Consider the following 12836-nt stretch of genomic DNA (forward strand, 5'->3'; position numbering starts at 1 on the left):
TTTTCCTTCAGAGTCTCTAGGACTTACCATTCTTTTAAATATTCAAGTATTTATTTACTGATGGGTCATCGCATCTGATTTCCTTGCATATGTTCATTGTCAATGCCATTCTCAGGCTCCTTCAGTCACATAAAGCTTATGCCTTTCTTCTAATACACTCTGGTTTTGATCATCGAGGGGGCCCCAAAGGGAACATTTTCAAGAAATGATTTCTTTTGAGATGTTTGCCCCCGAATGGAGTACTTCTTAATCTTCTAATTTAATCTTAAAGTTCATTGGCTGAGAAAACAATTTTAGTAACTTGAGCTGGTAAGGTGTAGCTAATATTGAAATAGGTAGCCTGTTCCTTGCTCTAGGTTTTCCAGAAGTAATTCTGTAAACTAGTGATTCTCAAAGTGAGGTCCCTGGACCAGATGAAGGAGGCCTCACCTGGAAACCTGTCAGAAATGCAAATTCTCATGCTCTATCCAAGACTTACTCTGGGGATGGGACCTCCAGGTATGATACTCACTGGGGTTTGAAATCCATGGCTGTAATCAAATGGGGAAGCTTGTATAACTATTACAGATGATTCTGATATATATTTAGCCAAAAGGCTCTTAGACTCACAAGTCTATTTTCTACATCCCTTCAACCTCTCACCCAGGAAATACATACTGATTGTTAACCGCAGACAGAAATTTACGAACAAATTTTTTTCTCTTGAGATTGTAATTGACTTCCTTTATTCGCTTTCACTGACAAAACCTGCATGTGCCCTTAATCCTTATAATAAAAGTAAGACTTTATTTAATGAATCAAAGTTTTCTTTCTCTTGGAGAACATTTTTCATAGGAAAATTTATTCTAGCATGTTTTTCTCTCAGAAATCCTAAATTTCATTTCATTTTATGAAAGTATATTCACCAGATGGCACACATTTAATGGCTTAAAATGATATAGAACTTGGGCTTAATGACAATTCTGGAGCCTAAATGTAAAAAAAAAAAAAAAAAGTATAGTTAGTAGCTACTAGTTTTATAATATTTCTTAGATAAAAACTGCTTAGCCAGAGTCAGCAATAATAATAAGCATTTTGATCCATATTACTTCAATATGGAGTATTGCTTCATATTACTTCACTTTCTTAATTACTGAGTCCTTTTGCAGTGAATCTTTTGAATTTAGTAGTAGCTTTAGTCATTGCCTGTGTGATGTTGTTGACAAATAGGAATGTTATTTCATTATGTGAAATCCTATCTTCAAACTAAGGATTTTCTGCATCATTTGTCAATAAAAACCATTTATAAACTCCTCTGTCTAGCTGTATTATTGATCTGATTCTTAAATTGAAACTAATATGAACATTAATCTGCAAATGGCCATAGTTTAAAAATATTTCAGACAAACCATGAAAGGTCCAGCTCACAGTTACTCATCAGTGTCATGTAAAACAGCCACTTGTAGCTGAATGAATTTGTTGTAAAGAATATTCAACTCATTCAATCAAGCACAAATTTGGGAGGTTCCTTATCATTTCAATAAGCTCATTTTTTTTTCTATGAAGATGATGAAAAATGAGAAGGCTAAAACGCTCATGAAGAAGATGAGATTTTTATAGGCATCCTTTCTTTCCCACAGGGTCTTCTTGTTAGACTAGTGGAAATACTGAACATGATAAACCATGGTTTAAGAAGCAAGTGATTTCAGCCCAGAGAATTTAGTGGGAAAAACATATTTTACTGACTCGTTTGAAAAGATTTACCTTAGCCTCAGGGGAGTAGCACCTGGTACCACAAAGAAGTTCATGTTTTTGACACTCCACTGCCTTGCAAAGACCACCAGTGTGGTCCTTCATTAACTTCTTAGTTTTAGAGCACGGACGCCATGTTTTCCGTAAGAGGTCATATCCAAGAATGATGCCACTTGGCCTCCCTGGAGACATCCATTCAATTTGAAGGGATCTGCAATGGACAGAATAATCAATAATTCTGAAAAAGACAACATTTGACTTTGCTGCTATTAGCCTGATCTACTTTTCAATTAGTCTTCCAGTTTGGTCAAAAGGTCTATTTCATCAACAACTTCCTAATGAAGAAGCTGAAGCAAAAGAATATACATACTCATATGCTACCACCATAGGCTATGTTTTGAGAACCAACCAAATCATTTACGGTCTTGGGAGAATAACACCATGGCAAGAGTTCAGTGGTCTCCCACTTTAAATTTCAGAGGCAAAAAGAATGTATCTTTGTGGCTAGTCAGTAAAATCACCAGAAAAGTTTGGTTGATAAGTAAAAATAAGACACAAATAATGTGATGAAGTAAATACGATGGGCTTCCCAAGTGGCAGTAGTGGTAAAGAACCCGCCTTCCACTGCAGGAGATGTAAGAGACACAGGTTAGATCCCTAAGTGGGGAAGATCCCCTGGAGGAGGGCATGAAAATCCAGTCCAGTATTCTTGTCTGGAGAATCCTATGAACAGAGGAGCCTGGCAAACTATAGTCCATAGGGTTGCAAAGAGTTGGACAGGACTGAAACAACTTAGCAGGCATTCAAAGTAAATAGCATGGAAATTAGAATATGCAGCAGACCTAAACCCTACTCACAATTTCTACTCCTTTGCCTTCCTTCTCTCAGCCAGGACTAGCCATGTGACCCTCTGCTGCTCAGAGATGCAACCAGAAGATGTTAAGGGTCTAATTAAGGTCCCTTGGAAATTTTATCTTCCTTGATGTGGCTGTGGCCTTTTCCCCTTTTCTTTCTTTCTGCTAAATATGATGTCTGAAATTTCAGCAGTCACTTCAATTATCCTGAAATCATTTGAGAAAGGCCATGCAAAGCACAAAGATGCCCCTGAGGTATGTGGTATAACTGACCCAATGCCAACAACAATCTACCTTTAGAACTACTTACTGGAGCCTCTACTGTTGGTTGTTTTGTCACATAGACAAAGTGCATGACCAAATTGATAAAATCTTTTTATCAGCTGATAAGTTAACAATTGATAATATTTGTCAATAAATTTATCAACACATAATATTTATACATTTTATCAACTGATATAATTGATATGCTCTCTCTAAATATACTTTATCTTAATTTTTGACTCACAAAAACAGATTTAATTTTCCAATAGTTCTTTATATACCATGATCAGATATGCTTTGTGGTCAGAAATTCAGAAATTGGAGATTCCCATAACAAACTTCTTCATATCACTATATTCTTGAAGATGTTTGAGTTTTAAAAATTGAGCCACAATTTATTCTAAACATATAAGCATCCTTTTTTTGGTGGTCTGGTAAACAATGGAGGCATAACATCATACCAAAACTGCATTTTCAATGATCTATTAGTATTTCATCTGCCGTTCTGAATGAGATCAGAGCATCAAGTTTTCAAAGAAGAATCAATCTGGAATAAAATTATTTACTCTCAGATTAATGTATAGAACTTTATTTTAGCACTTACATCTACTTGTCAGAATGATTCAGCCTAGATGACATACCTGTACTATCTTTAGTATTTTAAGAAGATCTATAAACAGAAAGTAAAGATTTTAATAAAGCCCCAGAGATTTTGATAAGGCATATTCTTGCTATTTAGCAGGGTAAAGAAAGGCTACTATCTGCAGAACATCAGGCAAACATAAAAGAATTACTTTTGTTCTTATTGTTTTCAAAAACAGGAATAGAACTCTGACATTCAAGATTGATTTTTATAATTCTAGAATCTTCAACCATAACAACCATTCATACATAGTTATAGGTTAGCTTTACCTATGAAACATTTCAATAACTACTTTGAAGAATAACAAGCACATGTGAGCTTAGTCCTTATATTCAAGCAATATTAAAATATTATCACAATAACTTATGTTGACTATCATCCTGACATTGTGTCAAATAATATTTTTGTTATACTTTCCATTTTAAGAAAAAGTGTGTCTTTACAGGCCAAATTACTGAACTCTATCAGAATTCTAAGTGACATTACATGTTAGGAATTCAATTAGGCCCAAACATTTACATTAAAAAGCAGCAGTCAAGATAAACCTTGACATTTTAATAGACTGCTGAAAAAAGAAAAAAAAAGAAAATTATTTCGTTTTCTTGGAGGTACAAACATAACACATTCACTAATAAGACTCTGTAGATAAGAAATTAATGTCACCTATGAGAGAACAGTTTCATAGGTGACTTGTATATCCACCATTATTATTCTAAGGTCTTTATACAACTCTCAAAATTAATTCCACGTTTTTTCAGATACCTCTTCTGTATTCATTGCATAACCAGCTACAGAAAAGACTACCTTTAAGTGACATTCAAGGGTCTGACTTATCTACAAAAGCCGGTAAACTAGCAAAGTCTAGAAAATACCATTTCTAGTCAGTGTAACTTCTCTATTTTGCACAGCATAACCAGGAAGGGAGACCACCTGTGTTTTTAGGGCTAGCATGAAAAGTTTTGATGTTGAGGATCTGAGTTAGGTACACTAATACACGTGATCAAAGAAAAATAGGGGGCTTAGCACCTGCCCACCTCTCATTAGAGCCCATGTCAGTGACACTGAAAAAATCTTTTGGTTTGAAATGAAAGATATCTCTGAGAAATACACACATTAACTGGATTAAGGGCTCTGTTGCTTTGATGTTGGAGAGTAAAATAGAAGGAACATTCTTAAACCATATGAATTAATGTGAAATATTGGGGAGACAATCTGAAGTTTGTCTTTTACAAACAATTTATCTATAGAAAGAAAGAAAAGAAAGTGAAGTCGCTCAGTTGCGTCTGATTCTTTGCAACCCCATGGACTGTAGCTTACCAGGCTTTTCTGTCCATGGAATTTTTCAGGCAAGAGTACTGGAGTGGGTTGCCATTTCCTTCTCCAGAGGATCTTCCTGACCCAGGGATCAAACCCAGGTCTCCCGAATTTCAGGCAGACGCTTTATCCTCTGAGCCCCCAGGGAAGCCCTAATTTATCTATAAATTATCATAAATAGCTCCAGATTCCTTGAACTTGTTTACAAAGGCCTTTTAAAAATGCCTACTCAACTAGGTCATTATTGTCAGTGTACTCAGCTTCTTCAAATACTATTCCAGATTGTGGTTATCAAAAATGATCAGGGGACTTTTAAGACTACATAAATGTAATATGATGACAGTATTATTTATCTGCTCTCAAATCACGCTATTGACTGTTTAATTCTCCACTAGAGTGTTTAGCCTAACTATGCGCTATGTGCTAAGTCACTACAGTCATGTCTGACTCTCTGTGACCCTACAGACTATAGTCTACCAGGCTCCTCTGTCCATGGGATTCTCCAGGCATTAAACCTGGAGTGGGTGGCCATATTCTTCTCCACGGGATCTCCCTGACCCAGGGATAAAACCCGCATCTCCTATGCCTCCTGCATTGGCAGGTGGGTTCTTTACCACTAGTGCCACCTGGGAAGCCTTAGCATAACTGAGAAGAAGTGAAGATGCTCAGTTGTGTCTCACTCTTGGCGACCCCATGGACTGTAACCTAACAGGCTCCTCCCTCCATGGGATTTTCCAGGCAAGAATACTGAAATGGGTTGCTATTTCCTTCTCCAGGAGACCTTCCCAACCCAGGGATCGAACATGGGTCTCCTGCACTGCAGATAAACTCTTTCTTTACCATCTGAACCACCAGGGAAGCCTTAGCATAACTGGTAGTAAGTAAAATATCAAAAGGTAGAACTCTGTGTCCTTAAGTATTAGGGGATATAAAACATGCATACCAGAAACAGGCCAAATTACACTTTACAGCAGTGTAAAGCCAGGTGCTTAAGCATGTAGTTCAAGCTAAGAGTATTACGTTGTCGTCCAGTCACTGAGTCAAGTCTGACTCATTGTGACCCCATGGACTATAACACGTCAGGCTTCCCTTGTCCTTCACTATCTCCCAGAGTTTGCTCAAACTCATGTCCATTGAATCAGTGATGTCATTCAATCATCTCATCTTCTGTCACCCCTTTCTCCCCCTGCCCTCAATCTTTCTCGGCATCAGAGTCTTTTCCAGTGAGTTTATTCTTTGCATCAAGTGGCCAAAATATTAGTACTTCAGCATCAGTCCTTCCAATGACTATTCATGGTTGATTTCCTTTAGGATTGATTGTATATATATTCTTGAAGTATTACAGAGACACCAAACAAAGATCACTGTGCTAGACTAACAATGAAGGTTTCATGGGAGAAGTAGATGTGGACTTGAATTGGAACAGGAGGAAGGAAGAATTCTGAGCAGGAAGACACACATAAGCAAAAATAAGAGGGAGGAAACAGCCTAGCCATATATAGAAGAGTAATGGGACCAACTTATTAGTGAATGATCAACATCCAGCAATAATGGAAGGTCAATCAGAATTTAAGAAGAAAGTTTATGAAGCCCCTCAAATACTATGTTGAGGAATTTGATGGTGAAAAAAGGTGATTGTACAGGATGTCACTAGCAGAATAAAAAGCCCTTTTAGAACTGATAACCTGGCAGATGAGAGTGGAAGAGAAGAGGGGTAGGGAGAAATATCAGTGAGCTACATCAGGAATTTAAATGTGAAGGAATGTTTAATGGATCTTTCTCTTGTTTAGGAACTTCAATTTAGCTCCAAGCTGAGGATGACAGATGAGTTTCTCCCTTTAGGACTGATAAATATCTTGTTTCTAAAAGGGATCAGAAAGATTCTGCTGAGTTCTAAGGATAAAGCTATCCATTAACATTCATGCAAAACCCAAACCAGTCCCAAACAAATAGAAATCTTGGAGAGTTTTTGAAAGAAAGACATTTAATGAATATTTATTAAGTATCTCCTTTAGGTAAGGCATTGTTCTAATAATATAATTATCAATAAATAAGACAAAGTTCCTTTTTTCATACAACTTACATTTTCCTGGGAAAAGATGAAAGAGTAAACATATACGTAAGTATACAATATGTCAAACTGGTGGTCTGAGAAGGCCTGGCTCTTCTGTGCAGGGAGAAAGGAGAAAGCATGTGAACAGGAGTTTCTAGGCAGAGAGAGCAGGAGGTGGAGAGGCTTTGAGACAACCATGCACTTGACTTGTTGCAGGACAATCAAAGAATCTAGTGGGAAAGAACTGGAGTGAGCAAGAGAATGATGGAAAATGAGTCAGGTGGGTGTTGGGAGGGTGGGACAGGGAAGTGCAGATCATGCAGGGTTTTGTAGAACATAGAAATAACTTTGGATTCATTTTTTTGAGTGCACTGGAAAATCACTGGAAATTTTTGAGCCACAGAGTAAGAGAGGAGTGATTTATTTAGTGAAGAGTAATGTTAAAATCCATCCCCAGCCCACCTCTAAACACACTCTAGGCTGGGGAAGACATTCTAAATACATCACTCAGAAAAACTGGAAACACTTGCTTCTCCTGGTTGGTACCTCCTGAGAAACAGAAATATCTAAGCCAAATTTGCTACTGTCCCTGGAGGGGAATATAGAAAGAAACTTAGGGGACAACTTGACATAGGGATTGGCATCCTGTATGAGCAAAGAATAGGTGATTGTTTTTCAGCTAGAGAATTGTAATGACCAGATATTGTCCAGAGCAGCTGTAATGATAGGCAAGACAGGATTGGCATACCATCAGTCTTTAGCATGGCACAAACAAATGAGTTTCCCATGAGCCAATGGACATCTTGCAAAATGGTGAGGTGTGAGCCACCTTTGCATATACCACCCATCGTGGCAGGCTTTTGGTGTGAAGGAAGTCTGGTAAGGAGAGTCTTTGGGATGTTCTGCTCTGCCGCCACCACAGACTCGTTGCAGAAGACAACATTCATATCAGGGAACTTGACTTTGTGGAGATTCTCAAAAGCCCTCTCAAGGAAAACAGAGACTTGTTCAAGAAAGTGACGCCTGCCACACAGAGGGCTTGGGGGGCTACCCAGCAGTGGCAGTAAAGTAATAATGCTGGAAAGAGGCGCAGCTGGATGAAAGGAAATAGGCAAGAAAGAGCAGGAGGAGAGAAAGGGCAAGCTGGGATCAGGTCTGAGCCTGTGAAATGGCAGGGTTTTTGAATCATATGCGAACTTAATATTTTGCTGGAGATGGAATGAACTTTTAATACTTGATCATGAATCTTAACTACTACAGTGAGGCTCATAACTAAAAACAACATGAAAGCCATAAGATGTTTCTGAGAGGTTTTATAAGAGTTAGGAAAAGGACATCCGAAAGACTATGTTTAGGTAGCAAGGAATAGGCACAAGTAAAACCTTTCCTTCTTGTATCTCAGTGAATTAAGATAGGTACATCAACTTGAGTGATAAAAGAATGAACTAGGGTTTGATGGTAGAAATGAAGAAGACGGACAGATAGGAGAAGATGCTCTAAAAGAAGACAGACTAAAACTGATATTGAGGAGGATTAAAAAAGTCAAAGCTAGATGTCTGTGATCATATGCAAGGTAGTGGTACCTCTGCAGAACTGGATGTTGGAAAAGATGAGTTAGCTGAAAATAAACTTCTGAGGCTGGAGGTTATGGGAGTGATGGATGGCTATCACTACAGAACGCTGATACAAAACTGAATACATGGGACTAGCGTTTAGGGAGAAAATGAGGCTAGAGATCTTTGAGACATCAGTATGATGCAAACTGTGAGAGTGAACTATTTGAGTAGGAGAGAGTCTTTCTGTTGAAGACACCCACAAACAATGAATGGATTTGGAATGAAACCGATGAAATAAACCAATGAGCAGAGTAAATTAGGAGGAAAGCTGGATTTTGTGGAGATGCATACAAGGCCTCGCAAAATCTCAGCGACTGAACTGCTTCTCTGGGAGCTGCAAAAAGTAGAGAAGTTAGAAGTTTGGGAAAGAGAAGGAAGTAGGAAAATGGAAATAGTAGTGGCAGAGTCTTAAGAATAAGCTCAATATTCTGTAAGGTCTTCTGATCAAACAATGAGTTTGAAGATCAGAATTCATTGGCCATCAGAAAAATAATATTTACTGAAAGCCATTATGATTGCAAGACTATTGATTGAATGTATACAACAGTCCTAGATACACTCCAAGTGATGCCTTTTGAGAGGTGTTCTTTTATCCTTTAGACTGAAACAGAAAATTCCAGGCCCAATCAAAAAATGGGCAGAAAAACTAAATAGATATTTCCCCAAAGAAGATATACAAATGGGCCAAGAGTCACATGAAAAGATGTTCAATATTGCTAATTACTGGGCTTCCCTTATGGCTCAGCTGGCAAATAATCTGCCTGCAATGCAGGAGACCTGGGTTCTATCCCTGGATTGGGAAGATTCCCTGGAGAAGGGAAGAGCCACCCACTCCAGTGTTCTGGCCTGGAGAATTCTATATACTATTCCATGTGGTCAAAAGGAGTTGGACATGACTGAGTAACTTATTATTAGAGAAATGTGAATCAAAAATACAGTGAGGTACCACCTCATACCGGTCAGAACTGCTGCTGCTGCTGCTGCTAAGTTGCTTCAGTCATGACCCCATAGATGGCAGCCCACCAGGCTCCCCCGTCCCTGGGATTCTCCAGGCAAGAACACTGGAGTGGGTTGCCATTTCCTTCTCCAATGCATTAAAGTGAAAAGTGAAAGTAAAGTGGCTCAGTCGTGCCCGACTCTTAGCGACCCCATGGACTGCAACCTACCAGGCTCCTTCGTCCATGGGATTTTCCAGGCAAGAGTACTGGAATGGGTTGCCATTGCCTTCTCCGACCAGTCAGAACAGCCAACATCAAAAATTCTAGAAACAAAAAATGCTGGAGAGAGTGTAGAGAAAAGGGAAAACTTCTACACTGTTGGAACAGTATAGAGGTTCTTTCAAAAACTAAAAATAGAGCTACCATACAACTCTTCACTCTCATTCCTAGGCATATATCTGGAGGCTTCGCTGGGGGCTCAGAGGATGAAGAATCCACCTGCAATGCTGGAGACCTAGGTTCGATTCCTGGGTTAGGAAGATCCCCTGCAGGAAGGCATGGCAACCCATCCTGGGATTCTTGCCTGGAGAATCCCCATGGACAGAGGATCTTGGAGGGCTACAGTCCATGGAGTCACAAAGAGTGGGACACAACTGAGCGACTAAGCACAACACATGCACATATCTGGAGAAAAACATGGTCCAAAAGGATACATGCACCTCAAAACTCATTGTAGCCCTATTTATAATGGCCGAGATGCGGAAGCAACATACATGTTCATTGACATAGGAATGAATAAAGATGTGGTACATACACATATCAATATAATGGAATATTATTCAATAATAACAAGAATGAAATAATGCCACTTACAGCAACATGATTGAACCTAGAGACGATTGTACTAAGTGAAGACAGAGAAAGACAAACATTGGATGATATCACTTATATGTGGAATCTAAAAAATATAATACACACGAACTTATTAACAAAATACAAACAGATCCACAGACTTTAGAAACACATTTATGGTTACCAAGGGGAAAGGTGAGGGGTGAAGATAAATTAGGATATTGGGATTAACATACACACACTACTATACATATAACATGTAACCTCAGTTCAGTTCAGTTCAGTTCAGTCGCTCAGTCGTGTCCAACTCTTTGTGACCCCATGAATCGCAGCACACCAGGCCTCCCTGTTCATCACCGTCTCCCGGAGTTCACTCAGACTCATGTCCATCAAGTCAGTGATGCCATCCAGCCATCTCATCCTGGGTCGTCCCCTTCTCCTACTGCCCCCAATCCCTCCCAACATCAGAGTCTTTTCCAATGAGTCAACTCTTCTCATGAGGTGGCCAAAGTACTGGAGTTTCAGCTTCAGCATCATTCCCTCCAAATAAATCCCAGGGTTGATCTCCTTCAGAATGGACTGGTTGGATCTCCTTGCAGTCCAAGGGACTCTCAAGAGTCTTCTCCAGCACCACAGTTCAAAAGCATCAATTCTTCGGCGCTCAGCTTTCTTCACAGTCCAACTCTCACATCCATACATGACCACTGGAAAAACCATAGCCTTAACTAGACGGACCTTAGTCAGCAAAGTAATGTCTTTGCTTTTGAATATGCTATCTAGGTTGGTCATAACTTTTCTTCCAAGGAGTAAGCGTCTTTTAATTTCAGGACCTATAGCACAGGGAACTTCCCTATAGCACAGGGAACTCTACTCAATATTCTGTAATAATCTATAACGGAAAGGAATCTGGAAAAGAGTGTATATATGTACATGTATAACTGAATCACTTTGCTGTACACCTGAAACTAACACAACATTGTAAATCAACCACACTCCAATATACAACAAAAATTAAATTAAAAAGAAGCTGTCTCAACTTGTCCATACTGGCAACAAGTAAAGTTTAGAATATGGGTGAAGAGGTGATCTGAAATTCTACATCTACAGCCCAGCATACTCCTCATTTAAAAACATAACATAAAGCATGACTTAAAAATGTTTAATTGTAAAATCACTTCAGTATTCAAGCTATGAGTCACGGAAAAAGTCAGAGAGGAAAAACAATCATAGAAGAGAGTTCCTGATAGCCAGTGTCATAGTATAAAAATATAGACGCCTCAAAGTTTCACCTCAAATTTAGTGAGGCAAAAAAGAGAAAGTTCTTTTTCAACCAGCTATGACCATTCACGCCATCCTCAACCCTCAGTTATATACTCTGAAATTTTCAGACAGGAGGAGTTCTAAATGATGATAGTGGTTTAAGTGTCATTTAGAGACACAGAATCTGTGCTATTATCATGAAGACTTCTCAGAAGCTGATGGGCGAAAATTTCATTTATATTACTCAGGAGCTTGAGGCAAAATTTTAAACAATTATTTGTGAGTACTACATAGACATTATGCCTCTGACTTCTCATCAATAATACAGCCCCAAACTGATCTAGAACCATAAAAACTGCCATGGTTCCCACTAAAGGCAATGAGAGACATGATCTGTGTTTCTCTCTCTCTCTCTCTCTCTCTCTCTCTCTCTCTCTCTCTCTGCTTTCCCTTGAGCCTCATGCCTGGAAATTATGCATTTTGGAATACTAGCAGTCATGTAATATAAACTTTTTCCTGGTTTATGCCTCTTTTCTTCACTTATCCACTTACAGAGAATAAATAAGTGAACCCCAGAGGCAACCCAGTACCCAGTGAAGCTGTCAGTTGCAGTGTCTGTCATATTTCAATCAAAGCCAGCACCAGACAGCGATCTTCATCCAGCGCAGTCTCTACATTCTTGAGAACCAGAATTAATGAATTAGCTATTGATTAAATTCCACTCTAGCAAATCCACTGAGGCAAATAAATGAACTACCCAGGGCACGTGTAGGCCATGGCCAGACATGTCCGGGCTATCGATCAGTCGTTAGCACTCTTCGGGTATGTAGAAGCAGCTGATGATAATATGACAAGTACGGAAAATGTGATGTAGAAACAGAGTTTGTTTCCGGAGAAGTAGCTTATAAAACTAGAAGGGTTCATCTGATCTTTCTACATTTGTGTGCAAGGGCATTTCTGGATTATATATAATTGGGAAAACCATACGTAAGTGCTTGTGCAGAAGATGTTGTAGTCAAGAGCAAGGTATAGGTCAAGGCCAGAGACAAGGATGATGTGCTCCATGCTTATCATCAAACAGGCTGGTAAGCTATCTGTATATGTTATTAAAACATACCAAAGTTAAAATTTTGCTATGACATTTTACCAAAGATAATCTAAGAAATATGTATGTTATTAGAAACCAAAATATTTTGAGTGCTATAGAAGCAAACTTTGTCTACTGACATTTATCTGGAAGGATTTCACACTTGATTTTTCATGTTGCTAATATAAGAGAGTTTCTTAAACCAAAATAGAAACAACTAACAT

The 12836-nt window shown here is 38.7% G+C and overlaps 1 protein-coding gene across 1 annotated transcript in view; it reads right to left on the bottom strand.

Moving 5' to 3' along the window:
• The window catches only part of USH2A (usherin), a 983289-nt gene that overhangs the window by 248847 nt on the left and 721606 nt on the right, over positions 1-12836 (bottom strand). The window contains exon 49 of the mRNA XM_060396021.1: positions 1744-1942. Coding sequence (XP_060252004.1) covers positions 1744-1942 — 199 coding nt within the window. The remainder of the gene's footprint in view (positions 1-1743; positions 1943-12836) is intronic.

This window comes from Ovis aries, chromosome 12 (assembly GCF_016772045.2).
Source record: "Ovis aries strain OAR_USU_Benz2616 breed Rambouillet chromosome 12, ARS-UI_Ramb_v3.0, whole genome shotgun sequence".
Taxonomy (NCBI): Eukaryota; Metazoa; Chordata; class Mammalia; order Artiodactyla; family Bovidae; genus Ovis; species Ovis aries.